General features: G+C 39.9%; 1 protein-coding gene across 2 annotated transcripts in view; it reads right to left on the reverse strand.

The window, feature by feature from the left end:
* Window positions 1–25980, reverse strand: part of LOC124278458 (phosphatidylinositol 3,4,5-trisphosphate 3-phosphatase and dual-specificity protein phosphatase PTEN-like) — a 53867-nt gene that overhangs the window by 5497 nt on the left and 22390 nt on the right. Inside the window, exons 4-9 of one of the 2 annotated variants that reach the window (XR_006899096.1) lie at window positions 11612–11786; window positions 10599–10706; window positions 9619–9760; window positions 8430–8596; window positions 7385–7615; window positions 1930–6648 (exon numbers count right to left, since the gene is read on the reverse strand). Coding sequence is in view for 1 of the 2 variants with exons in the window: in XM_046714165.1 (XP_046570121.1) it covers window positions 6220–6648; window positions 7385–7615; window positions 8430–8596; window positions 9619–9760; window positions 10599–10706; window positions 11612–11786 (1252 nt within the window). In the remaining variant the exon portion in view is untranslated. Of the gene's footprint in view, window positions 1–998; window positions 6649–7384; window positions 7616–8429; window positions 8597–9618; window positions 9761–10598; window positions 10707–11611; window positions 11787–25980 lie in introns of those variants that run through there. The other variant, XM_046714165.1, reaches the window with a different exon arrangement.

Raw genomic sequence — 25980 nt, forward strand, 5'->3', positions numbered from 1 at the left:
TCAAAGACCTTAACCAAAACAAACTTTTTAAAACAGTTTCCAGGTAGATCTAAGTACAAGTAGTACAATTTAGATATCTGGTTGGAGCGATCAAGATGTCCATGATACACTTCATCGCCAAGTCACCGTACAACAGGCTAGGTGCAAACCACCTTCATTATCCATGCTGAAATGTAGGGTGTGGTCTCGGCCACTGAACACAAGGATGGTGGGAGGATGGTAGAGATGGTAGAGATACAGGAGCCCTGGGTAGATGGGTATGGAGTGCTGCCTCTCAAGAAAATAATCTGGGCCCTTATTCTGGTAAGAATTCTTAACCTTTGATCGTGTGAGCAATGTGTTAAGAATGGACTGGAGAAGTTCAGAGGGCTCTTCTAATAGCCTGACAAACTTGTTCTTCTAATGACACGTGTCGTATTGTCGTAACTGTACCATCAGAGATTTGACTCAACCATATATTACTGCGTGATGATCTCACAGACTGCTTCAGATGTAAGACTTATCAAAATGTTTCTTTATGTAACTCTTCAAGGTTTTAATTCTTTATCAGTAGGACATCGTTAATGTGGGCTGCCATTAACTTTCACATGGAGAGTGTGTGGCAGCCATACAACATGTTTACCACTTGCTGACAGTGAGGAGTCAACAAGCAGCAGATCCCAGCACAGCCAAGGGAGATAACTCTTTAGGGAGAATCACAGGACTCTTTAGCCAGCTGACCAAACTGCTGGTGTTTTATTAACACCAGATCTCTATCAGAAATCTGGATTGCTTTTTATGAAAAGAACTGTCCAGATTAACAAGTGTACACTTTAAAGGAATCATACCAAAAGATGTTAAAATATGGTACTTGTTGGTCCCTGCCTAGCGGCATTAATGGGTACATCAAGGACTGGTTGGCAAAGAGTCAGTATGTGTCTGAGTGGGGTATTCATGCTTCACTGCGGCATGGTATCTCAGTGGGCTAGCACTATAAAACCAGCTTCAGTCTGGGCTAGTACACGCAGCCTCACATACATATACAAATGCATGCACGTCGTCATATGAGCGAAATATTCTCAAGCACGACGTTAAACCCAATTTCACCTCACCTCACCTTAAAGGAATCAGGGACCAGATGTTTATTAATGGGCCTGTGTTTCAGACAATACGACAAAAAAGGAACAAACTTCCATCCCTAATCTTGGTCAGTTTCTGTGGGATTCTGCCATGGAAATACAATATTTATCACTAAATTCTAATAGTTATTTGTTTTCAGTAAGAAACCCATGAATATACTATTATCAGTGCAGGTAAATTTATATGTTATTTTGATGTAGTAAAGAGACTATTTCCTCTGGCCCCAACAATTCATTTTAACTGTGAAATACTATTTTTGTTGACTGCAAAAGTTCTCCCTGAAATGCTTTGCCAATAAATGACTGTCCCTCAACTGTTTGCATTAAATCGTTTTGTTGATGGAGTATGGTATATTGTCTGTTACTCACACCTCTTGTCTTCTCTTGAGCCATATTTAACCAATGACAAATGCACATTCCACTGTATGCCTCAGTAACCATGGTGAGAACAACAACATGGTCGGACATTTCAATCCCAGGTATATCAAACATTATTCACAACAATCAACAAAGTAAAAAGGGACATTATCAATACACAGTCTTGTACACTCTATGTTTCTCCATCAACCATGAATGTGTAAGGTCACTTTGCAATGCAATCACTACTTTCAACTGTTCCAGTGCATATGGCCAATGAGTGACTGAGTTTGGTTTTACGCCGCTTTTAGCAATATTCCAGCAATATCATGCGGGGGACACCAGAAATGGGCTTCACACATTGTACCCATGGGTCTTTGGCATGACGAGCAAACGCTTTTCTTCAACCACTAGGCTACCCCACCGCCGTCAGTCCAATGAGAACACAGATTACGCCAAAGATGCAGCAGTCATCTCGACAAACCCAATACATACACTCATTTGTCTCCCATCGGCAGCCCTAAAAATTCATGATAACCCCCAAGCTCGAGACTACTACTTTGTGCTGATGGCAAGTGAAAACTGGATGACGTTAGACCCTCATTGATAAGTATTTGAGGCCTTTTACCCTGAAGCAGTGTTAAATATTTCAGTTTGGGTAATATGGGAACTGAATTGACAATGTTAAAATGGAATTCTTTCTTCTCTCATTCAAACAGGGAGAGCTAAAAACTCAGAAGACTAGAGAACTAAGGGTTACATCAGTCCTCGATCCTAAATTTCTAGAGCTGATGTAGTCTCATTTCCAAACAAAACACGTCACGGCTACATTGCAGTTTGACCCCAGGATGTGTGAAGGAGGAACAACGAGCATGCAAGCCTGTGAAGTATTGAAACAGTAAAGAAGAGCAAGGTGTGTTTCTCCCAGCACTAATGACAATCCCCTCAGACAGCAATAATAACAAACATAACTACGACGAACGGCGTTGATGTCTGACAGACACCAGGCAATAAGGACCTCGTCGTCACACACTCTCAAGACACATAACAATACATAACAATCGATAATTAACATTATAAAATATTTTCCAATGAAATCAACCAATCTATACAATCTTCAAAAAGTAACAAGTTAGCCCTAGGTTTGAATGCTGAATATCATACAATATTGTATTCATGTCAAATGTGAAAAAAGGTCAGTGGGGAAATCATTTAATGAAAATAGTATATTCTGAAAATAAAGATATGTTTTGGTGATAAGTTGAACATGATCTCATGTATTTCGTTGCTATGGAAACTGTTTCTTTTAAATTTGAAGGTTTCCATCAACAGATATCTTTCTATGAAAAATTCATTGATTTTTTCGATTTCATTTTTTATCACATGTAAACTTCATCCAACATAAACTGCTACTCATAAAAAAGACCCCAAACTTGTTTGCTTTGTATAGAAAAATAAAAAGACTTCACTTCGTCTAGATCAGGGCCTGTTTTCACAAAGCGATCGTTACGCACGACGGTTATAAGTGTTACAATTGCCTCAGCGCTGGAATCGATTTGTGAAACAAGGCCCTGGAGTGAAACAACATTTCTTTGGACTTGATGTGTCTGATGTGATGAGGTTAAGTACTGAGTAGATACCTACATCTGAAATGTACAACGAGTGGGTGCACCTACCCTACATGCTTGTGTGTTTAAAGCATTGCCAGGAGTTATATACATGCAATGTAAGGATGAAATCGACGAGAGAGAACTGCTATGATAGCCAGCTGCCTTCACATGTCAAGTCAGCCGATTCTGGGACAATGCAGTGGAACCCTCCCCAGTGGAGGAAGGTCAAGGACACCTGTCTTAACCTAACAATTTACAGGATCCTCAGATTCAAATACCCCAAGGTGTCTTGGGTCCCTGAAACACTGCTATCTCCATAGAAACAGTATCTTTCTTTGTGTTCATAAATAATAGCACTGCCTTGTTTTATGTTTTCTGCAGTCAAACATCACCATTTCACTGGGTTTGATGAGCTAACAAACATATTGGAGTTAATCTCTGACTAGGGTAAACTGAACTCTCATCAATCCACTGAGGTTGGATTCTTAAACTGAAAGTTCTTATTTGCAAGTCAAACCCTACAACGGATTAACTGTATATAGACAATTCTTGGTTCTTTTCACTAACTGCTCTAAAAAACCCAAAGTGTCTGTCGATATGAAGAATGTCCAACTACACAATATCCTTGTCCTTTGACTATAATCCTGTTTCCTTCATGGGAGGTGCTAGCGTTGAGGCTAAAGTGTTCACTTAAATATGTCAAAAGTCAATAATCATTCGTCTCTGTTCGCCATTGCTGCGATACTGCCCCACACTGATGTCAGTCCATCTATTCAGTGATGCCTAATTTTCTGAATATTTTTCTTTGCTTATCTTGAACTCAGTTTTACAATGTCATGATGCTTGACTGCATATTCCTATTTTGAAACAAACAAAACTATATTTCTTTGTTTCTTCAGCAACAAAATACTACATGATTCTACGATTGGAAGCCCTGATAAGATGCATTGAGTAACACTGTAACATTTTTTAAACTGATAACTTCTAGTTCAACTGTAGCTAAATTAAGCTAATGCCCAACAGAAATATAGAGAAAAGTTCAACGTGTTTGAATAAGGGAAAGAGAAGAAGATTCCTGTTTGTATCTGCTTGACCTGATCAAGTGAATACTAATGCATTGCGTGACCGTGTCACAACTGGTTGGGTCTATTATTGTGAAGGGGTGCACCTTTTTCAGTTGATTGTCAACATGTCCGAACAGCCGAGACAAGGTCGCCGTTTGACATCTCACTGTCAAGAAATCGTCAGCAATATCCTAACTTTCTTTAAAAATGAAGCTACAGATAGTTTAATGTTTTCGATTCGGGCTTTTAGGCAGCAGCAACTGATGTTTCCAGTGCAACCAGGGGCCGAATAGCAACATTGATAACATTCTCTGCTCCCCTCTTTAATGAAGTAAACTCGACCTGCCATTTGTGCCTTTTAACCTCCCAGGTCATGCATATGTAGAGTAGCTCAGGTCAAGCTGAACAAGTTTTAAGTTGCATGAATATCGACCTAATCCTTCAACATAAAAATGGACCCCAAATCTGCCCTCAGGAACAGCCATCTTGTCTGGCCAGCTTGTCACACTGCCCGAAAGTACTATGGCATATGATTAAGCTAGGAAGAACTAAGTACTTTCAAAGTTTGGCACAATCTAAAGATTTAAAAATAATTGCAAACAAAACCTAAACTCTTTGACCTTAAAGAAGTGAAAATTGACTACCATTTGTTCCTGTCTGATACCTAATTTCCTTCTATGGAGCTGTTGATAAAACAGCCGCCCAAACTGGGCAGGGTTCCACTGCAATAGATAGCCAGCTAACAAGTTTCCTGATTCATGGATCAAGGAACTAGATGTAGAGAAAGCTGTACAACAATTATTGGCACTTCATTTGGTCCTCTGTGGGGATTCTGGGAAAGCACAGGTCCCAAGTACCCCATGCTAGCAGACTAAACAGGATTGGGTGGTCACAACGACTTCTGATTGGTTGACGCCTGGCATGTCCAATATGTGCGCATTCACCTCGACTTGTTCCAGAAAGCAGTCAAAGCGCAATGGAACTGGCAAGTCTAGGCTAGAGGAAGAGACTTGCAATAGTCACAGATGTTACAATAGTCACTTCATGGAACAAAGAGTGTCCTCATTCCACACTCTGATCATCACCAGTGTAAGTTAAAGAACAGGAATTGAAATAATCTTAGCGCTAAGATCACAATGTGGAACTACGCCCTGGTTCCATTTCACAAAGCGATGCCAACACTATGTCGTAAATCCATGTTAAGAGGATTTACGATCGTCTCAATTGAAAGATCAGTTTGTGAAATGTCCTGGTTGGCTTAGTGTCACTGTAATCGAAGAGCGATGCACACATGGATGGACATAACAGGCCACCGTAGTATTGCTGTAACATTGCTGTCTACGGCATAACACAACATTCACTCATGCATCTGAAATATTTTGTTTTACGTTCCTGAAACAAGATACGAGAAATGTGATGTAACACAATGGGATTCCTATTTTTCAACAGAATCTGCCATTTAAGCCACCTGTTCTGTTATCTATTTCACTAGGAAAGTAGTAGTAAATACAACAGAGGAAACATTAACTAAATCACTAAAATTGACGGAGGTTATTACCCAAGACCAGATCAGTTTTCAATTTACATACAAGTTCATGAGTAGTACTAATCAACTTTACATTGGATCAACATAGAGTTGGACAGCTTTACTGAAACAAGTAATAATATCCACAAATGTTAACTCTATGTTTTGAGATAAACAAATATATATGTTATTCACCTTGCAAGACAAAGTCTTCTTTATAAAAGTGAAATTGGCTACTTTTTCAGAACTTGAATCAAACTGATCTGGTCTAAAATACTCATGGAAAGAAAATAAAGGATTTTGCTCAGTTAAAGCCATCTAGTAGTAGAAAATTTAAGAAATAATTGTGACCATTCAACCCACAAAAATATAACTTGAATTAACTATGCCCAGCTTCCTTACAAGAAAGCGTGAAGCAAACACAAGCTTGTAAAGTCCGAAGTATCAACAACTGGATGTAGATTGTAACACGTCAACAATACACCTGTAAGGCAAAATACACCCAGCCTCTCATTGGCTCAACCCACAGGGTCAGGGGTCAGGGGTCATACTTGGGTCACTTCACAACCATCCCACTCATTGTCTGATTCCGTATCCGAGAGATCGTCGTCACTGAAGCCCCCAAGGGACACACCCTCCGCGCTCCCTGATACGGAGGCGGTATCGCTGCCCCCTTCGCCGCCCCCCATCCGGTGATTGTTTAAAGCATTATCTGGCGGCATGAGGAGAACTCGGTTGGGTATAGAGTGTTCGCTTAGACTCAGCTTGGTCACAGAACTTGACAGAGTGCTACTGCTGCTGCAATCCATGGGCTGTGTTTGAGGTACCCACAGTTTGTCCGAGGTCTGTGACCGAGGCTGTGTGTACTCGTCCCCTCTCTTGCATGTCTTGCAGATCATATTGTCAGCACTTTTACTGCGTTCCAGGTTCGGATTTGGTTCCACCTCCTTCATTGGTGAAAAGATTACTTTCACCTAAAAGTGTAAAGCATAGAAATGATGAACCAGTGTTTAGTTTAAAAATGTGGACCGACAAGTAATAGTTCTTGTGTAAAGCATAGAAATGATGTACCAGTGTTTAGTTAAAAAACATGGACAGACAAGTAATATTTCGTGTGTAAAGCATAGAAATGATGTACCAGTGTTTAGTTTAAAAACATGGACAGACAAGTAATATTTCTTGTGTAAAGCATAGAAATGATGTACCAGTGTTCAGTTTAAAAACATGGACAGACAAGTAATATTTCTCATGTCTCAACCAAAATACAATCCTTTCTGTGAGGGATTTATCCAGAATTCTAAAAAGATGGCCTCTTGGAACAATTAGGGAAAAAATCTTGTACAAATTGTTCAGTGAAGTACTTCTCACCTGTCCCAAACCGTCACTAGTTTTACTGTTTAACAAATTTGGGAATATTTACTGACATTTCCAGCTGTGTTTGAGCTGAATATTGAATTTCTTGAATATCTGAGCAAGTCCAGATAAATCCCTGATTCTACTTTTAGATATGCTTTGTTGTTTTATGCTTCTGCAAGCAATATCCAATGCACTAGCCCCTGCAAGTAACAAAGTACTAGGAAAACCAGTGCCTCCAACGCACCCCAATCTCGGAGTACAATGACACACAATCTCTGCTATGTGAGTCAACAAGTTACAAGCATCCTATCCCACCTGGAACATCTCAGAAGCCCTGTTAGATTTAGGACTCACCTTAAAATTAGGGCTAAAATTTCTATGTGACTTGTCCTTGTTAGCTCTGTCGAGTTCCGTCTTGGGCAAGGTAAGCGTGAGGTAGCCCTGGTTGTACTCCTCCCCTGTGTGGTCCCCCCCATCCTCCCTCACTGACCCCCCACTGAGCCTCTGTCTGGCCCCGTTCAGCTGGTCGCAGGCCTCCCACTCGTTAATGAAGAACGTGTTGAACCAGAAGTGGAACATCCTCTCCTGAAAATGGCCATATATTATGAAACGTGCGTGACTCAATCAGATTGGTAGTAAACTAATGATAATCAAGGAATTCAAGCATAAATACTTCATGTCCTAACATGTCCTAATTTCAATTCCAAACGAAATACAATCAATGGTCGGACAGCCATATCAGACTTCTTCACTCAATCAGCAAATTTTAAATGGAAAAATGAAAATCTTCATCAGCTTACGAGGTAAGCAGTAATAGAATAACACCAGAAGCAAGCGAGCGAATATTGCTTAATAGTTCTGTAACGATGCATCAAACTATCGATGGAATGCTATTGTTGAGTCTCCGATAACAATTAATCGATGGTAGAAATGAAAAACTATGCATCGATAATTTGTGTGACTATCGATAGTTTAGTTATTGATTTTTCGTTGATAAATGTGCAGTGCAAAATACGGGAAATACCAGATTCGTTCACTTTCAATTTAGAGTTATCTGCCCGTTACCTCTTAAACAAAGACGGCATGCGACATTATGTTTTAACTGTTTACTTGATCCGGGTTTCAAGTCACTTGTCAGTTATTAAAAGGGACTGAAACTACTTCAACTTTTTTGTTTCTTCATATATACTTTACATTCATTTGGGAAATGACTTCAAATGAGAGAATCCAAGGAGAAAAAAGACTATTGTAATAGTACTGCAATAGTTGGCTGCGAGAGACTATCACTATCATAATCGTATGTTGCAATAGACTATCGCTATCGCAATAGTTGTTTTCCTATTCAATAGTCACCCCTATTGCTTAACATCATTTGTGGCAGAACGCCGGAAGTACATACCTTCTTCCCATATCTTGTTTTATGAAAAAATTCAATCTTGATGTCCCCGCACAGCGGAACAGGCTGTGTCATGGGCATAAGAAAGGATTCATCTTTCTTCTTGAAGCCATCAAAGTTCCTCGATGAAAATACTTTCACTTTAAGCTGGTAGACTTCGAAGCAAATAGCTGTGGAATATAAATATACAAAACAGTGGAACAAGCTTCAAGGATGCCATGAAAATGGAGTGGTAAGATATTACAATGTGATGATACAGCCACAAAGATCCCATATTGAAACAAAGTAAGTGAGGTGAGGTGAGGTGAGGTGAGGTGAAATTGGGTTTAACGTTGTGCTTGAGAATATTTCGCTCATATGACGATGTGCATGCGTGTGTATGTGTATGTGAGGCTGCTTGTACTAGCCCAGACTTAAGCTGGTTTTATAGTGCTAGCCCACTGAGATAGCACGCCGCAGTGAAGCATGAATACCCCACTCAGACACATTATACTGACTCTGAGCCGACCAGTCCTTGTTGTACCCATTAATGCCGAGCGCCAGGCAGGGACCAACAAGTACCATATTTTAACGTCTTTTGGTATGACGCGGTCGGGGATCGAACCCGCGACCTTCCGCCCTCTGGGCGGACGCTCTAACCACTACACCACAGAGGCGGTCTTGAAACAAAGTAAGTGGATTCATTAGCTCGACCACTGGTCTGTAAGAAGGCTGTTAGTTTATAAACCTCACACTTTCTACTTATGCTTCACCAGCTTACAGATTTGTTGTATCCATATCAAGAGCTCTGCTCCTGTATCCGCCCCCGACCAACTTCAAGACAGAGCTGGATGTAACCTTAAGAAGCCTCTGTGTAAGACATTTCTAACAGGCCATATTTTCTCTGTTAGAGAAAACAGCAGTTCAGAAAGAGTATGCAACTGCTAAGGGACTATTATTGGAATGTCTTGTTCATTGGCAATGGCTCAGTCTCAGAAAAACAATTTGACTTGAGTTCAATATCGATCAGCACCCACTCTACTGTGTTTGTAAGTGTTTATTATGGCAAATACGGTAACATTATCCTGACAGCTTAACAACGTTACAGATTTCATCATCTGGAAACTGACGCCAAACTGTCCAGCGTGAAATCATTAACTGAAACATCTGACAATCTGGAACCTGTTTGTCGTCACAGTGCTTGTGAACTTACACACTGATCCCACGTTGACCATGGGCACCGTTTCAAACTTGATCTGTTTGAGCAGTAGGGTGACTGGCTTATACTCCAGCTCGCTGCGCAGTAGCTCCCCGTAGTAGCGGACGTACCTCCGCTGGCTGGGTATCGTTACTCCCTGCAACAGATCATCATATCACTATCAGGGAAGGAGGATCGGACATAATTTTCCTACATAGTAAACAAAAGTTATAACAAAGTCAAAGGGACCACAAATGTTTTTACTTATTTCAATGTATGAATTTAAACTGAAATGGACAGGACACAAAAACAAACTTTTGCTATGTCCATCATTGTCATAAGCAAAATGGTTGTAAACAGAGTTGAGTATTTACTCGTCTGCATCTGAACGATGTAAAGTGCTGATAGGATGTCATCAAGTCAGCTGCTACATGTTTTGAGTCTGAGTAACCTAATTACACGATGAACTCAGGTTTCTTCTCATTTCACTCCACAATATTTGAATGCCATAAAGAGTTATCTCCCTTACCACACAAATTCCAAGCCCCATTCATAATATTCACTTAACAAACACTAATACATGTTTTAAGTTTGGTTGTTTGTTGGCTAATAACAAGTTGAGTTTGACAGACAGACAGACAGACAGACAGACAGACAGACAGACAGACAGACAGACAGACAGACAGACACCCATTCTTAAATAGCTTCATGGCAATAGATCATAAGCTGTTTTCCCAATGTGAGAAAAATCTCTAAAATCAGAAAAAGATCTAATACTGAGATGTGGAACTCCAATTGAGAAAGATTGCTTATACAAACACCTGGACATCACTAGCTCCAGAAAGATTTGAAGTTTAAAGGGCAAGTCTACACTGTCCACATTTCATCACCTCTGTGGTCCCATTTTTAGTTGAAATCCTTTTCCCCCGCAGAAATGCATTTAATACTAAAAGAAATCAATCACAAAAAAGGGTTGTGTCAATGGCTAAACTCACCTTATAATCTCTGGTCCTTGTTTTTCCATAGTATTTGAGGGCCTCATCCGCATCCTGGAACCTCTTCCTGTGCAGCATGTAGGCACAAATCATCACTCCAGTCCGACCCTGAATAGCAGAAACAAACATTATACATGTCATCCAAGTAGTCCAGAACCAACAACATATGCCGTGTAAATGACACGTTCAGAGCCTCAAGTACAAACACTTGACCTAAAGATGTCCAAATGATGAATGTTTCAACATAACCTCCTTCACAGCTGTTACAATGCTTTATTTATCCATCGGCATATCTTCCTGATGAAGTAGCGCAATTAGCCTTTAGAAGAGAGTCCCTCATGATAATAGCTTATGTATCCCTGAACACAATGGCCATAACCTTCCCAGTAAATGGGACAGCCTTTGCCTTCTTTGGCAGTGTTGATGTCAAAGGCTTCTACCCATTTGATTCTGTTTTTCCAACTCTGGTAGCAAGTTGTGAAATCACGTTATTACAAAAACCTTTCTGGATCAGCTTCAAGCAGAGCTAGATTATCATCATACATGTTGTTCCAAACAAGCTGATACATTCATTATTGCCAAGGTTTCTGTGATTCTCTCCCCTGAATTGCTCTGAACAAGCAATATGACAAAATTTGGAAGTGGAGTCTTTGAGGCACTGCAGGTCAACTCTGCAGCCCATCTCCTTACACTGGCAAAAACAAGGGCATCCTTTCTTCTTTGATGGCTTTTAGTGTTAAGCCCTTTTACTGCAAGTATCTAATCACCGCATGTTGTCCAATTTCCAAACACAGACATTATTTTACTGACTTGACACAGAGAAACAATTTGCTGAATTTTTTGTGGATATATCACTATGACAACATGTACACTAAACAATGGTTACAACAAAATCAAGAGGACCACTCCTTTTAGTTTGTTCTAATCACAGTTTGTTAAACACAGTTCCACTAAAATATACTGCAAGTGTCTTGGATAAAACCCCGGTTGATATAGGTGTCATATTTTCCTACCTTGCCAGCTTTGCAGTGAATAGCTGCTATATTCTCCTTGTCCTGCAACAGCCATTGGTCCAGATCATCACAGAATGGCTTAATCAGCTCCAGACGTGGTGGATTGTGGTCATCAAATGGGAACCTAGCAACACGCTGGTGGAATTTGGATGCATCATAGTCTCTCTCATGACACCTGCAAATAGTGGACAGGTGTTTCTAAGAGTGGTAGCATGAGTTTAACTCTAGAGTGATTGATTGATTGATTGATTGATTGATTGTTGCGTTACGTTGATTCTGCAACATGACAGCTTTCTTTGCAGGATACATCTGAAGATAACAGTAAAGGAGATTTGAACCCCATGAAAGGTTCTCGATTTAAGAAATGGAAACCAAAATTAGCAACATCAGCCAGTATTGAGTATAAATGATAAAAACCCAAACTATCTACCCACTCTCCCTAGATCGAGGATGGGAATGAAGAATCCAAAGCTCTACTTCAATCAGTTTTATGATTACAAGACAGGGGTTCCTGAATGTTAATTTTTGTGGATATTATTAACAGCCCTTATGATTCATGTTTCAGAACTCCAGAATTTACACCAAATACATCACTATCACCCAATTAATTTTAATTGCTTATAAATGTATGCATGATAAATTTAAAAACCTGATGGTATAACTGAATGTATTCTTTTCACCTTGTGTACCCTGTGTATCTGTACAGATTGTATTTACAGATCACCTGCAGGCATCACATAAACATGAACTCAGTGAATAATGTGAAGACAGGTGCTACCAAATGCTCATTGGTAGCTAGTGCTCTTCTGAGTTTATGCGACCCGTGAAGGTTAGAATGGATCTTCAGTAACCCATGCTTTAGTAAGAGGAGACTAACAGGATCAGATGGTCAGGCTCGATGACTTGGTTGACACATGTCATCAGTTCCCATTTGTGCAGATTGATGCTCATGCTGTTGATCACTGGATTGTCTGGTCCAGATCTTATTGCTGAGTGTAAAACTAAACTCACTCACTCTGAGTTTATGCAATGTGTTATATTTATTTCTTATAGTTTAACGCCGCACTCATCAAGATTCCAGCTATATGGCGGTGGTCTGTAAATAATCAAGTCTGGATCTGGCAATCCAGTGATCAACAGCATGAGGTTCAATCTTCGCAATTGGGATACGATGACATGTGTCAACCAAGTCAGCGAGCCTGACTACCCGATCCTGTTAGTTGCCTCTTACGACAAGGGTTACTGAAGATCAATTGTAACCTGGATCTTCACTAGTTGCAATATGTTAAACAGCACACAAATAGATATATTAAAAACCACCTGAAAGAGCATTTCAAGCAGAGTTTAAAGAAATGTCCACTCAATGGCATAAAAATAAATATGCATGACCATGAGGTGAGGTGAGGTGAGGTGAGGTGAGGTGAGGTGAGGTGAGTCGAGATGAAATTGGGTTTAACGTCGTGCTTGAGAATATTTCGCTCATATGACAACGTGCATGCGTGTATGTGAATGTGCGGCTGCTTGTACTAGCCCAGACTGATGCTGGTTTTATAGTGCTAGCCCACTGAGATACCATGCCGCAGTGAAGCATGAATACCCCACTCAGACACATTATACTGACTCCGAGCCGACCAGTCCTTGTTGTACCCATTAATGCCGAGCGCCAGTCAGGGACCAACAAGTACCATATTTTAACGTCTTTTGGTATGATGCGGTCGGGGATCGATCCCGTGACCTTCCGCTCTCCGGGCCTACGCCATGACCATGAGAGAAGAAACACATACATACATCTTCGAGTTCAACACATAAGGTCTAACTCTACACGTCACTATTGAAACTTCCGCACTGGGGTAACCACGACCTGAGTATCAGTCAGTACGGGATATATCACGCACATATATGTTAGATTGCATTTGTCATTGATCGAGCACCAGGTTCTGATCACGAAAGGAACAAAAAAGGATAATATTTGACACAAAACAACTTGGTAATTAGAGATCTTGTTAAAATTGGAATACCAGTGATCTAAATAATGTGCACATTTTATGTTTATGAAAGGATCCAAGTACTGCCAAACATTGGGAAAAGTAGATATTGCATGGCTGCCGGATCTATTTTCTTCACTATCATAAGATTAAAAGAGTATGTGATAAAATGAACACACTGAATGCCTAAATGAATACCAAATGATAACTTAAGAGGAAAATACCAAATTATCCTGAATCCCGGTACACACATTCAAGTATGGCAATCTTAATTTCATTCAGTTCTACACATGACAATAAGGACTATTTATGGATCTGCTTCTTATTCAAATTTATTTTCATAGAGGCTGGACAAAGTTTATTTCCTGTTCGAGATATTTTAAAATGTACATATTGTGTGCCCTAGTGACAGGTGGCCGATTGTTGGCAACTTCCTGCATTCAACCACCTGGAAACACCACTTTCACTGGAGTTCAAAGCAAGGAAAGTGTTACGAAACAATCAATACACAAGGAACAACATCAATATTTATATTACACTTTTGCAAACATTTACTATTTCCTGGTTAGAAGAAAGACGAGAAGTGAGTGTTTGGGAAAGTGAGTGAGTGATGGATAAGAGTGATTGTTTGGGAGAGTGGTTGGTGGATAAGAGTGAGTGTGTGTTTAGGAAAGTGAGTGAGTGAGTGGATGTAGTGAATGAGTTTTTGGGAGAGGGAGTGAGTGAGTGGCAAATAAGAGCGAGTGAGTGGTGGATAAGAGTGAGGGAGTGGTGGATAAGAGTGAGTGTGTCCATGTGGGGAATCAAACCCGGGTCTTCGGTGTGACGATTGAACGCTTTAACCACTAGGCTACTCCACCGCCCCTGAGTCGGTAAGAGTGAGTGAGTGAGTGAGTGAGTGAGTGAGTGAGTGAGTGAGTGAGTGACCATTATGACATGAACTGGAAAGCATTTTTTAATTCATGTTTTCGACTTGTGGATTCAAACACAAAAAAGAAAGATCTGGTAATTTACCCGGTCTAACCATGAATGTATGTGATAAACTTGGTCTAACCATGAATGTGGGAGATAAACTTTGTCTAACCATGAATGTGGGTGATAAACTTAGTCTAACCATGAATGTGGGTGATTTACCCGGTCTAACCATGAATGTGGGTGATTTACCCGGTCTAACCATGAATGTGGGTGATAAACTTTGTCTAACCATGAATGTGGGTGATTTACCCGGTCTAACCATGAATGTGGGTGATAAACTTGGTCTAACCATGAATGTGAATGATAAACTTGGTCTAACCAGGAATGTGGGTGATAAACTTGGTCTAACCATGAATGTGGGTGATTTACCCGGTCTAACCATGAATGTGGGTGATAAACTTGGTCTAACCATGAATGTGAATGATAAACTTGGTCTAACCAGGAATGTAGGTGATAAACTTAGTCTAACCATGAATGTGGGTGATAAACTTAGTCTAACCATGAATGTGGGTGATTTACCCGGTCTAACCATGAATGTGGGTGATTTACCCGGTCTAACCATGAATGTGGGTGATAAACTTTGTCTAACCATGAATGTGGGTGATTTACCCGGTCTAACCATGAATGTGGGTGATAAACTTGGTCTAACCATGAATGTGAATGATAAACTTGGTCTAACCAGGAATGTAGGTGATAAACTTGGTCTAACCATGAATGTGGGTGATTTACCCGGTCTAACCATGAATGTGGGTGATAAACTTGGTCTAACCATGAATGTGAATGATAAACTTGGTCTAACCAGGAATGTAGGTGATAAACTTGGTCTAACCATGAATGTGGGTGATTTACCCGGTCTAACCATGAATGTGGGTGATTTACCCGGTCTAACCATGAATGTGGGTGATTTACCCGGTCTAACCATGAATGTGGGTTATAAACTTGGTCTAACCATGAATGTGGGTGATAAACTTGGTCTAACCATGAATGTATGTGATAAACTTGGTCTAACCATGAATGTATGTGATAAACTTAGTCTAACCATGAATGTGGGTGATTTACCCGGTCTAACCATGAATGTGAATGATAAACTTGGTCTAACCAGGAATGTAGGTGATAAACTTGGTCTAACCAGGAATGTGAATGATAAACTTGGTCTAACCACAAATGTAGGTGATAAACTTGGTCTAACCATGAATGTGAGAAGTATCTGATCATTGTACCACTGTGGTTCATGCCTGAGTCGCCTGTATCTTGTGACACGAGGGGCATGAGAATCCAAGAGTCGAACCAGTGTTGTGTCATAGAGAACCAGTATCGTGTTATAGAGAACCAGTGTCGTGTTATAGAGAACCTGTGTTGTGTTATAGAGAAAGTGTTGTGTTATAGAGAACCAGTGTTGTGTTGTAGAAACCAGTGTTGTGTTATAGAGATCAGCAAGTTCATTCACACCCTCTGGAGGCTCTGTGAGTAACTGTGAAGACTGAAGATCCCTAGCCAAGTCTTCACGGGAAACAAGCTTAAGGTTCCTACACTGGACTTCAACAGGTTTCTCAGCTGGTTTGAGAAAATTGAGTTCTACAACTATCCCAAAGTGATCAGATGATTGTCTGTCTTCAACAAGGATGTTTTGCACCACATCTCTCTATGCCGAGCAACTATCCAATCAAGTGTGTGACCTTTCCTGAGTAGGTTAAAAAACAAGCTGGGTAAGGCCATGTGACTCCAGCAGCTTGACACATTTCTTGACCTCAGGTTTACATGCACTGTCATAATGAATGTTAAAATCACCCATCAATAGCAAGTTTCCATTCTTCAAAGTGATATCATCCAGTAGCTTTGAAAAATCATCATAAAACTGGCCAAAGGAAAACTTGTTTGCCTTTGATGGCGGTGGCCTATATAGGCAGAACAAGCGTAGTGCTTGACTATTTACTGTTAATAACGTTTCCATCATTTCAAAAGAAGAAAATGAATATGTGGAAGTTCTATACACTACCAAGTTCAAGAGTGTTTTATAAATAACAGCCACACCTCCTCCAGAAGAATGTTCGCGTGGAACATGTTGAAAAAAGTAAGCAGAAGGAGTCATTTCCTTAATCTTGGGCTCATCACCTTGACTCTTCAGCCATGACTCTGTGATGAACAGAATATCCACACTGTGTTCAATAAGTGAATCAGCAATGTACAGGGACTTACTCCTGGCTGACTGTGCATTCCACAAGCGGAGTTTCAAGTGTGGTGATTTCTTTACAGGGTGTACGGTAATCAGATTTGAATAATCCACAGTTTTAACATTTGACGAAGAATCAGATCCCTCAAACACATTAGTGACAGTCTTCATTTGCCTTTGTTTCCGTTGCCCAGCTCGCTTGCCCCTCAATGTAGGCTTTGGTACACCTATACCCAGCAGACGCACCTTATGTAAAACATCAACTGGTAGACTGCTTTGGTACACCTATACCCAGCAGACGCACCTTATGTAAGACATCAACTGGTAGACTGCTTTGGTACACCTATACCCAGCTGACGCACCTTATGTAAGACATCAACTGGTAGACTGCTTTGGTACACCTATACCCAGCAGACGCATCTTACGTAAAACATCAACTGGTAGACTGCTTTGGTACACCTATACCCAGCTGACGCACCTTATGTAAGACATCAACTGGTGACTGGTCCATATGCACAGGTATTGTTAAAGGCAAGTAGTTGTGCCTCTGTGTAGACAATCATCCTTTGTTGATCAATCACAGGTGACCAAGAGTCAGCTTCTCCACTGATTGGTATATTGTCAATGTTGAAGGCCTCCCTCCATGATTTTTGAATCAGACAGGATAGAAATATTATCAATTGTACTTGAAACTGACTCATATGTTTTAAAGTTGAAAAGTTCCCCAAAAGATGCTTGAACACAAGACAAATGTCCAAGACAAGTGTTGCAGATTCAAAGAACTGTGCAACTAGGTGAAATAGCAGATAGTTGTCGGAGCAAAAGTAACAGCTGCCTGTCAGGCGTAAGTGATGCTCAGTTAAGTCTAACCACAAATGTGGGTGATAAACTTGGTCTAACCACGAATGTGGGTGATAAACCTGATCTAACCATGAATGTGGGAGATTAACTTTGTCTAATCATGTATGTGGGTGATAAACTTGGTCTAACCATGAATGTGGGTGATAAAATTCTAACCATAACCTTAGTCTAACCATGAATGTGGGTGATAAACTTTGGTCTAACCATAATCGTGGGAGATAAACTTAGTCCAATGTGTGGGTGATAAACTTGGTCTAACCATGAATGTGGGAAATAGTTTGTCTAATCATGAATGTGGGTGATAAACTTTCTAACCATGAAACTGGGTCTAAACTCATGATGAATGTGGGTGATAAACTTGGTCTAACCATGAATGTATGTGATAACTTGTCTAACCATGAATGTATGTCATAAACTTGTCTAATCATGAATAAAATAAACTTGGTCTAACCATAAACGTGGGAGATAAACTTGGTCCCATGAATGTGGGTGATAAAACTTCTAACCATGACCATGTGATAATGTGGGTGATAAACTAAACTTGGTCTAACCATGAATGGGTGATAAACTTGATAAACTGTGATAAACTTAGTCTAACCATGAATGTGGGTGATAAACTTGGTCTAACCATGAATGTGGGAAATAAACTTTGTCTAATCATGAATGTGGGTGATAAACTTGGTCTAACCATGAAACTGGGTGATAAACTTACTCTAACCATGAATGTGGGTGATAAACTTGGTCTAACCATGAATGTATGTGATAAACTTGGTCTAACCATGAAAGTGGGTGATAAACTTACTCTAACCATGAATGTGGGTGATAAACTTGGTCTAACCATGAATGTGGGTGATAAACTTGATCTAACCATGAATGTATGTGATAAACTTGGTCTAACCATGAATGTGGGTGATAAACTTGGTCTAACCATGAAAGTGGGTGATAAACTTACTCTAACCATGAATGTGGGTGATAAACTTGGTCTAACCATGAATGTATGTGATAAACTTAGTCTAACCATGAAAGTGGGTGATAAACTTTCTAACCCAGAATGTGGGTGATAAACTTGGTCTAACCATGAAAGTGGGTGATAAACCTGGTCTAACCATGAATGTATGTGATAAACTTACTCTAACCATGAATGTATGTGATAAACTTGGTCTAACCATGAAAGTGGGTGATAAACTTACTCTAACCATGAATGCATGTGATAAACTGGGTCTAACCATGAATGTATTTTATAAACTTAGTCTAACCATGAAAGTGGGTGATAAACTTGGTCTAACCATGAATGTGGGTGATAAACTTGGATTAACCCAGAATCTATGTGATAAACTTAGTCTAACCATGAATGTGGGTGATAAACTTGGTCTAACCATGAATGTGGGTGATAAACTTGGTCTAACCATGAATGTATGTGATAAACTTGGTCTAACCATGAATTTATGTGATAAACTTAGTCTTACCATGAATGTGGGTGATAAACTTAGTCTAACCATGAATGTGGGTGATAAACTTGGTCTAACCATGAATGTGGGTGATAAACTTGGTCTAACCATGAATGTGGGTGATAAACTTAGTCTAACCATGAATGTGGGTGATAAACTTAGTCTAACCATGAATGTGGGTGATAAACTTAGTCTAACCATGAATGTGGGTGATAAACTTGGTCTAACCATGAATGTATGTGATAAACTTAGTCTAACCATGAATGTGGGTGATAAACTTGGTCTAACCATGAATGTATGTGATAAACTTAGTCTAACCATGAATGTGGGTGATAAACTTAGTCTAACCATGAATGTGGGTGATAAACTTAGTCTAACCATGAATGTGGGTGATAAACTTAGTCTAACCATGAATGTGGGTGATAAACTTAGTCTAACCATGAATGTGGGTGATAAACTTAGTCTAACCATGAATGTGGGTGATAAACTTAGTCTAACCATGAATGTGGGTGATAAACTTAGTCTAACCATGAATGTGGGTGATAAACTTAGTCTAACCATGAATGTATGTGATAAACTTGGTCTAACCATGAATGTATGTGATAAACTTGGTCTAACCATGAATTTATGTGAAAAACTTAGTCTTACCATGAATGTGGGTGATAAACTTGGTCTAACCATGAATTGTGGGTGATAAACTTAGTCTAACCATGAATGTATGTGATAAACTTGGTCTAACCATGAATGTGGGTGATAAACTTAGTCTAACCATGAATGTATGTGATAAACTTAGTCTAACCATGAATGTGGGTGATAAACTTGGTCTAACCATGAATGTATGATAAACTTAGTCTAACCATGAATGTATGTGATAAACTTGGTCTAACCATGAATGAATGTGATAAACTTGGTCTAACCATGAATGTGGGTGATAAACTTAGTCTAACCATGAATGGTCTAACCATGAATGTATGTGATAAACTTGGTCTAACCATGAAAGTGGGTGATAAACTTAGTCTATCATTATTACTATTTCTCCATTACAAACTGCACCCATGGTGTAACTTGCAATATATAAATGCAAATGTGACAAACTTGTTGCCACACAAACCAATGCATGACCCTGCATATATCAGCCTCTTGTTACGCCTGCTGAGAGTAGGCAGGGGCAGGGATGGTCTGTCTTCCACACTCATGGGATATAAAAACGAGTCCAAATCAAGTCCAGAATGACTTGGCAAATCTAGATTGCAATACAAACAAATACAAAAGATTAATTCAACGCAGGTCTAGAATAGCTTGGTAAGTCTAGACTGTTTCAGCTCTAAGCATTGCTCCGGGCTCCATTTGAATTTCATTTTTCATTTCATAGACATACATTCCAAAATGAGATAACATTTGCTCTAGTCTACAGTGAGAAGTGAAAGTTGAATCAGTGTTTCCGTAAACCGGTATTGACTGGCACAAAGTAATTTCAAAGGCTGTCAGTCATCGTTTTCTAATTACCTTTGTCAATTATATTTTCCCTAGAAAAAGATTATGTTTCCACAATGACATCGAGGTGTTGTCAAATAGAAAATAGCAGTTTTGGAAAACCCCAGGCTACAGATAGTGGCACTGACGCATTGTGATACCATCCACATTTCTGACCGGTTGTTAGGGTGCAAGGTTTTGCACACAATCAAAAGCGTGATCACTTGCAGGGGTGGAAATAACTTTAAAATTGATAGTGTACTCCGGTACGGTGGCATATATGTAAAATCACTTGCCCTGATAATTTTTCCACTATACCGTCTGTTTTCTTGTTGATTTTTTAAATAAACAACATAATTAATATTGGAAAGTCAACTGGACACCGGTACAGTGTGATATACAAATTTGCTTGCCCGACAGAAAAAAACACTGGACTCGGACGTCGGGCAATGGGTTATTTCCGACCCTGACTTGAATGGCAAAATTTACAAATGACCGGTATTTGAAATGCTAGCCAGTCACAAAATCCAGCTGTAAAAACATCCAGCGGAAACACTGTGAATCTAATCTGTCAACAATACTCCATCTACATCACAACACCACATAAATTGAGGCAAGTCATTGCTTGATCACGCCAACTGCTGGGGTATGTATGATGACACAGTTTTTCAAAATAAGGATATCCTGGATATTCTGGGACTACTCTAGCAATTGGATAGCGGTGCCTTTAATTTTTATTTTTTGAAAATTATACCCTAAATGACCATATCTATATTGATCATATTATTTGAAAACCTTATCACAGCACAACAAGTGCCATCTTTTACAACTTTTGGTATGATGCAGCCAGGGAAACAAACACTAAACTTTCTCTCTCCAGGCAGACACTCTGTCCACTGAGGCAGTCAAACACAAGAACTTTAAAACTGCCTCATAATAGCACTATTTGACTCGTGAAGATCCTGGTTAGAATATTGATCTTCAGTAACCCATGCTTGTCGTAAGAGGCGACTAACGGGATCGGGTGGTCAGGCTCGCTGGCTTGGTTGATACATGTCAACGGTTCCCGATTACGCAGATCGATGCTCATGCTGTTGATCACTGGATTGTCTGGTCCAGACTCGATTATTTAGACCGTAGCCATATAGCTGTAATATTGCTGAGTGCGGCGTAAAACTAAACTCACTCACTCACTCATAATAGCACTAACCATTCTTATTGATCATACAATTTCAACCATTTCTAAAATGTGAACCAAAAGTTACAAAATCAATTGATACCATAAAGCCAACATTAAATAACAATAATAACAATAATTTACATTAAGGTATTAACCTGGTATGAATTAAGTGTAACGTTGCTTTTAACCATATTCCAGCTATATCACGGCATGTCAGGTAAGTATTAGAAAAAAGCCAGTTGTGATGCAGGTATCAGTTTACCACATCCATAAAATCGTGTATGGCCTAGAAAGTAAATCTAGGCAAGCCGGGATTCAAACCCACAATGAGAGGTCAGCTGGTCCACTCAAGGGATGCAACTCTGCATAGCAAACTGGGTCACCCACCCTTAATATCTATATATACCCCAAATGTACACAATAAACATCTTCCTGGTTCTCTTTCACAGTAGGGTGATGGGTAGCCAAGTGGTTAAAGTGTTCGCTCGGCACGCCGAAGACCCAGGTTTGATTCCCCACATGGGTACAATGTGTGCAGCCCATGTCTGGTCTCCCCCAACCGTGATATTGCTGAAATATTGCTAAAAGCGGGTAAAACAAAACTCACTCATTCACAGTAGTAAACCCATGTGAGTGAAAAATAGTTTATTCCTGTTCGACTGTAACCCAATAAGAATTTTCTTCCATCTGATAATGAATACCTTGCTTAACAAATACTTTATAAAATATTGAGACCTTTAGTACCTATTCAGTCCCATGTCCAATTAACTTCAAGTCTCTATAATCTCCTGTATGAAAGTGTAAATCGATGAGGCTATGTCCGACACAGATACATAGCACCCACTGACTGACTGACTGAGTTTGGTTATACGCCGCTGTTAGCAATATTCCAGCAACATCACAGCGGGGGACACCAGAAATGGGCCTCACACATTGTACCCATGTGGGAATTCGAACCCGGGTCTTCGGCGTGACGAGCCAACGCTTTAACCACTAGGCTACCCCACCGCCCCTACATAGCACCCACAGCCAGGTTAATCAAATATAGGATTACAAACTTTACGAGTATATAATTCCAATGAACGTTTCACATGTGTGCTGGCTGAGTAACACGATCTCTGGCAGTTTCAGTGCAAAGTACAGAGGATCAACAAGGATGTTACAAGGATCATCCCGTTTCATGCATATTTCGTGTCATGTCAATCTCGTTTGTAAACATGCTAATGGCAACATTAGTCTGGCTGGAGAATACACGGAGAGGGCACACTGACATGTGAATGTGATGTGCGTTACACCCATCATCTTGTTGCTTGTCACGCTCAGATAGGATCATATATCCCATACCTAGAGAGTCGGGTTTCATTTTTTTCATCTTTTCTATTAAATTCTGTATGGCAAGGCAAGCTGTGAAAATTGTCACATGGCAATAGATGTACCAATGCATGTGGCCTCATGCATCAAATTTCACAATTTGTCATATCATGTGAGTGGGTCGCAGGGCGAATTTTTCAACATCAGGAGTACGTACTCCTTATTTGTTCAATATAGGAGTACTGGAAAACCGTAAGTGTACATTTAGAGTACTGAATGGAAATTAATGGACTCTCAGTAATCTTGTTTTTCGTTTCATATATACACCACAATATTGCTACTCTTGTGTAAACAGGTCAATAAACAATAAAACAATACTTTTTTCAGATAAATACGCCTGCAAATGATTCTAAGACCGTACACCATTGCTGTGGTGCGTATCTGCTATGTTTTCTAAATTATTTCCTACCATATCATGCATATTTTATATCCGTACATACGCCGATACGGCCCTTATCTGGAGCCCTGGGTCGGATTTAACAGTAATAATACAACTTTCAACAGTAAACATATTTCATCCGTATCATCGCTAGTCATCCTGTTGTGAGAGGAAAGTCTAGACATTCTCCATTTTAACCAAATCCAAAATGCTTACTGCTAATCTGTGAATATATACAACTCTGGGATTCGAACCGATACTGTTATGTTTCTAGTCCGTCGAAGGCTGCACAGCCAGTTTCGGTACCTGATCCAACAGGGTCAGACGTGCATCTTGTTACATTACAGAGTGAATGAAAACAATCCATAGTGTGGGATTTAACAGAAACTGTTCACTAATACTGGACAGCCTGCTAGTAACAATCAAATGATATTGTTGCAGTGACTATAAGCATTTGTGAGTATAATCCGAAACCAGTTCACAATGGTTCACATCTTCTACAAATGGGAACTGAATGAAACTTACAGCATATGTAAACAGTGTGAATATTTTGACCTCCTCCGAGCAGGGCTAACTATAATCTCTAAGTACAATAAATAAGACTTAGGACTAATTCTTGAGACTGTTGAACATATCAGGGGTGGATATAACTTTAAAATTGATAGTGTACTCCGGTATAGTGGCACATGTAAAGTCACTTGCCCTGATATTTTTTCCAGTATACCGACCGTTTTTTGCTGATTTTTTAAATAAACAACATAATTAACATTGGAAAGTCAACTGGACACCGGTACAGTGTGATATACAAATTTGCTTGCCCGACAGAAAAAAACACTAGACTCGGACGTCAGGCAATGGGTTATTTCCACCCCTGCATATGAACATTCATCACTGAACTACGACAAGCCTCAATCATGTCTGCACTAAGAGTACAAGTTTATTACTGCCTTAGGAAATCCTTATACCTCAGACCTCATAGTTAGCTTATTTTTACATTTGCCTGACATTTATAAACAAGATAAGTCTGAGATTCCATTCATTAGCTCAGTCATGTTACAGTGTGACAAATTTATCCTACCCTGATGATGAAGCACTGTTTTCTTCAGAAACCAATGTGATCCATGGCAAATTTGGTCATTCATTTTCATATTTAGTGCAAGGAGATCTGTATTTATATACCTGTGAAGATTCAGGTTAGAATTGGTCTTCAGTAACCCATGCTTGTCATAAGAGGTGACTAAAGGAATCAGGTGGTCAGACTCACTGACTTGGTTGACACATGTCATCGTATCCCAATTTCGTAGACAATGCTCATGCTGTTGATCACTGGATTGTCTGGTCCAGCCTCGATTATTTACAGACCGCCGCCATATAGCTGGAATATTGCTGAGTGTGGCGTAAATCTAAATTCACCCACTCACTCACCTAATTTATACGGAAACTGTAGTCCTCCTATGACAGTTTGTAGTTAGCCTATATTCTCTGATATTGACCTCCTAGTGTAGTGACATATACATGTGCAGTGAAGGAGGTTTCACGGCAATACAGCAGATGGTTAACGTATTTGAATCAAACCTATGGATTCATGGAATATATGCATTCTCCAGAATCTTGTAACATCTTGACTATGACAAAAACCCTTGCCTTTGTCATATAGAATGAAATAATCATTAAAAGGTCACCAAGACTGAGGACACAAAGATTTAGAAAACTAGATGCCTACTCCATTCATTGTGATATAACTTCTCAGTTGTGAGTAGCATTCAGACATGTCTACCCAATGATGTTTTACCAACAAAACAACAGAATATACTTCTTGTCAGTGTGCAACCACCAACGTTAAACCCAGTGAAGCAAATCAAGCCATTAGATCTAGCCCCCATGTAAACATATGTTCAGAACCATACATGCCCACTAGTCCCACTGAGCCACATGAATAGCTTTTTTCAACCTCAACTCACAAACATAGGGGTCCCAGGACCCCTAATTATTAGTATTAAGGGTCCTTGCAGGCCTTACAAGGGTCCTGTGAAGTAACGGTTTAGGGAACTATATGTTTTGATAATTTCTTTAGAGCCTGGAATGAATCATTGATCATGTGGACTGGTGGATGAAATGATGCACGTAACTGCTCTGAATGAAACAACCTAACACTTAGCAAAGTCACAGATGTGTTGTGGGTACAGTGAATAATATTGTGCATCCCTCTGGACGCAGTGAGGGGCGGAGGGGTAGCCTAGTGGTTAAAGTGTTGGCTCGTCACGCCGAAGACCCGGGTTCGAATCCCTACATGGGTACAATGTGTGAGGCCCATTTCTGGTGTACCCCGTCGTGATGTTGCTGGAATATTGCTAACAGTGGCGTAAACCAAACACAGTCAGTCAGTCAGATGCAGTAAAAAAAAATTCTACACTAGTGCGTACTTGACGCACATTTGCGCATCGTGTAAAACCCTCATAATCACTGGTCGTTAAGGACACGTGCACCTATCCCCCGATGTGATATATATCGTAATTCTTTGTTCATT

This window comes from Haliotis rubra, unplaced genomic scaffold, assembly GCF_003918875.1.
Source record: "Haliotis rubra isolate DU_JTF1 unplaced genomic scaffold, ASM391887v1 Scf237, whole genome shotgun sequence".
Taxonomy (NCBI): Eukaryota; Metazoa; Mollusca; class Gastropoda; order Lepetellida; family Haliotidae; genus Haliotis; species Haliotis rubra.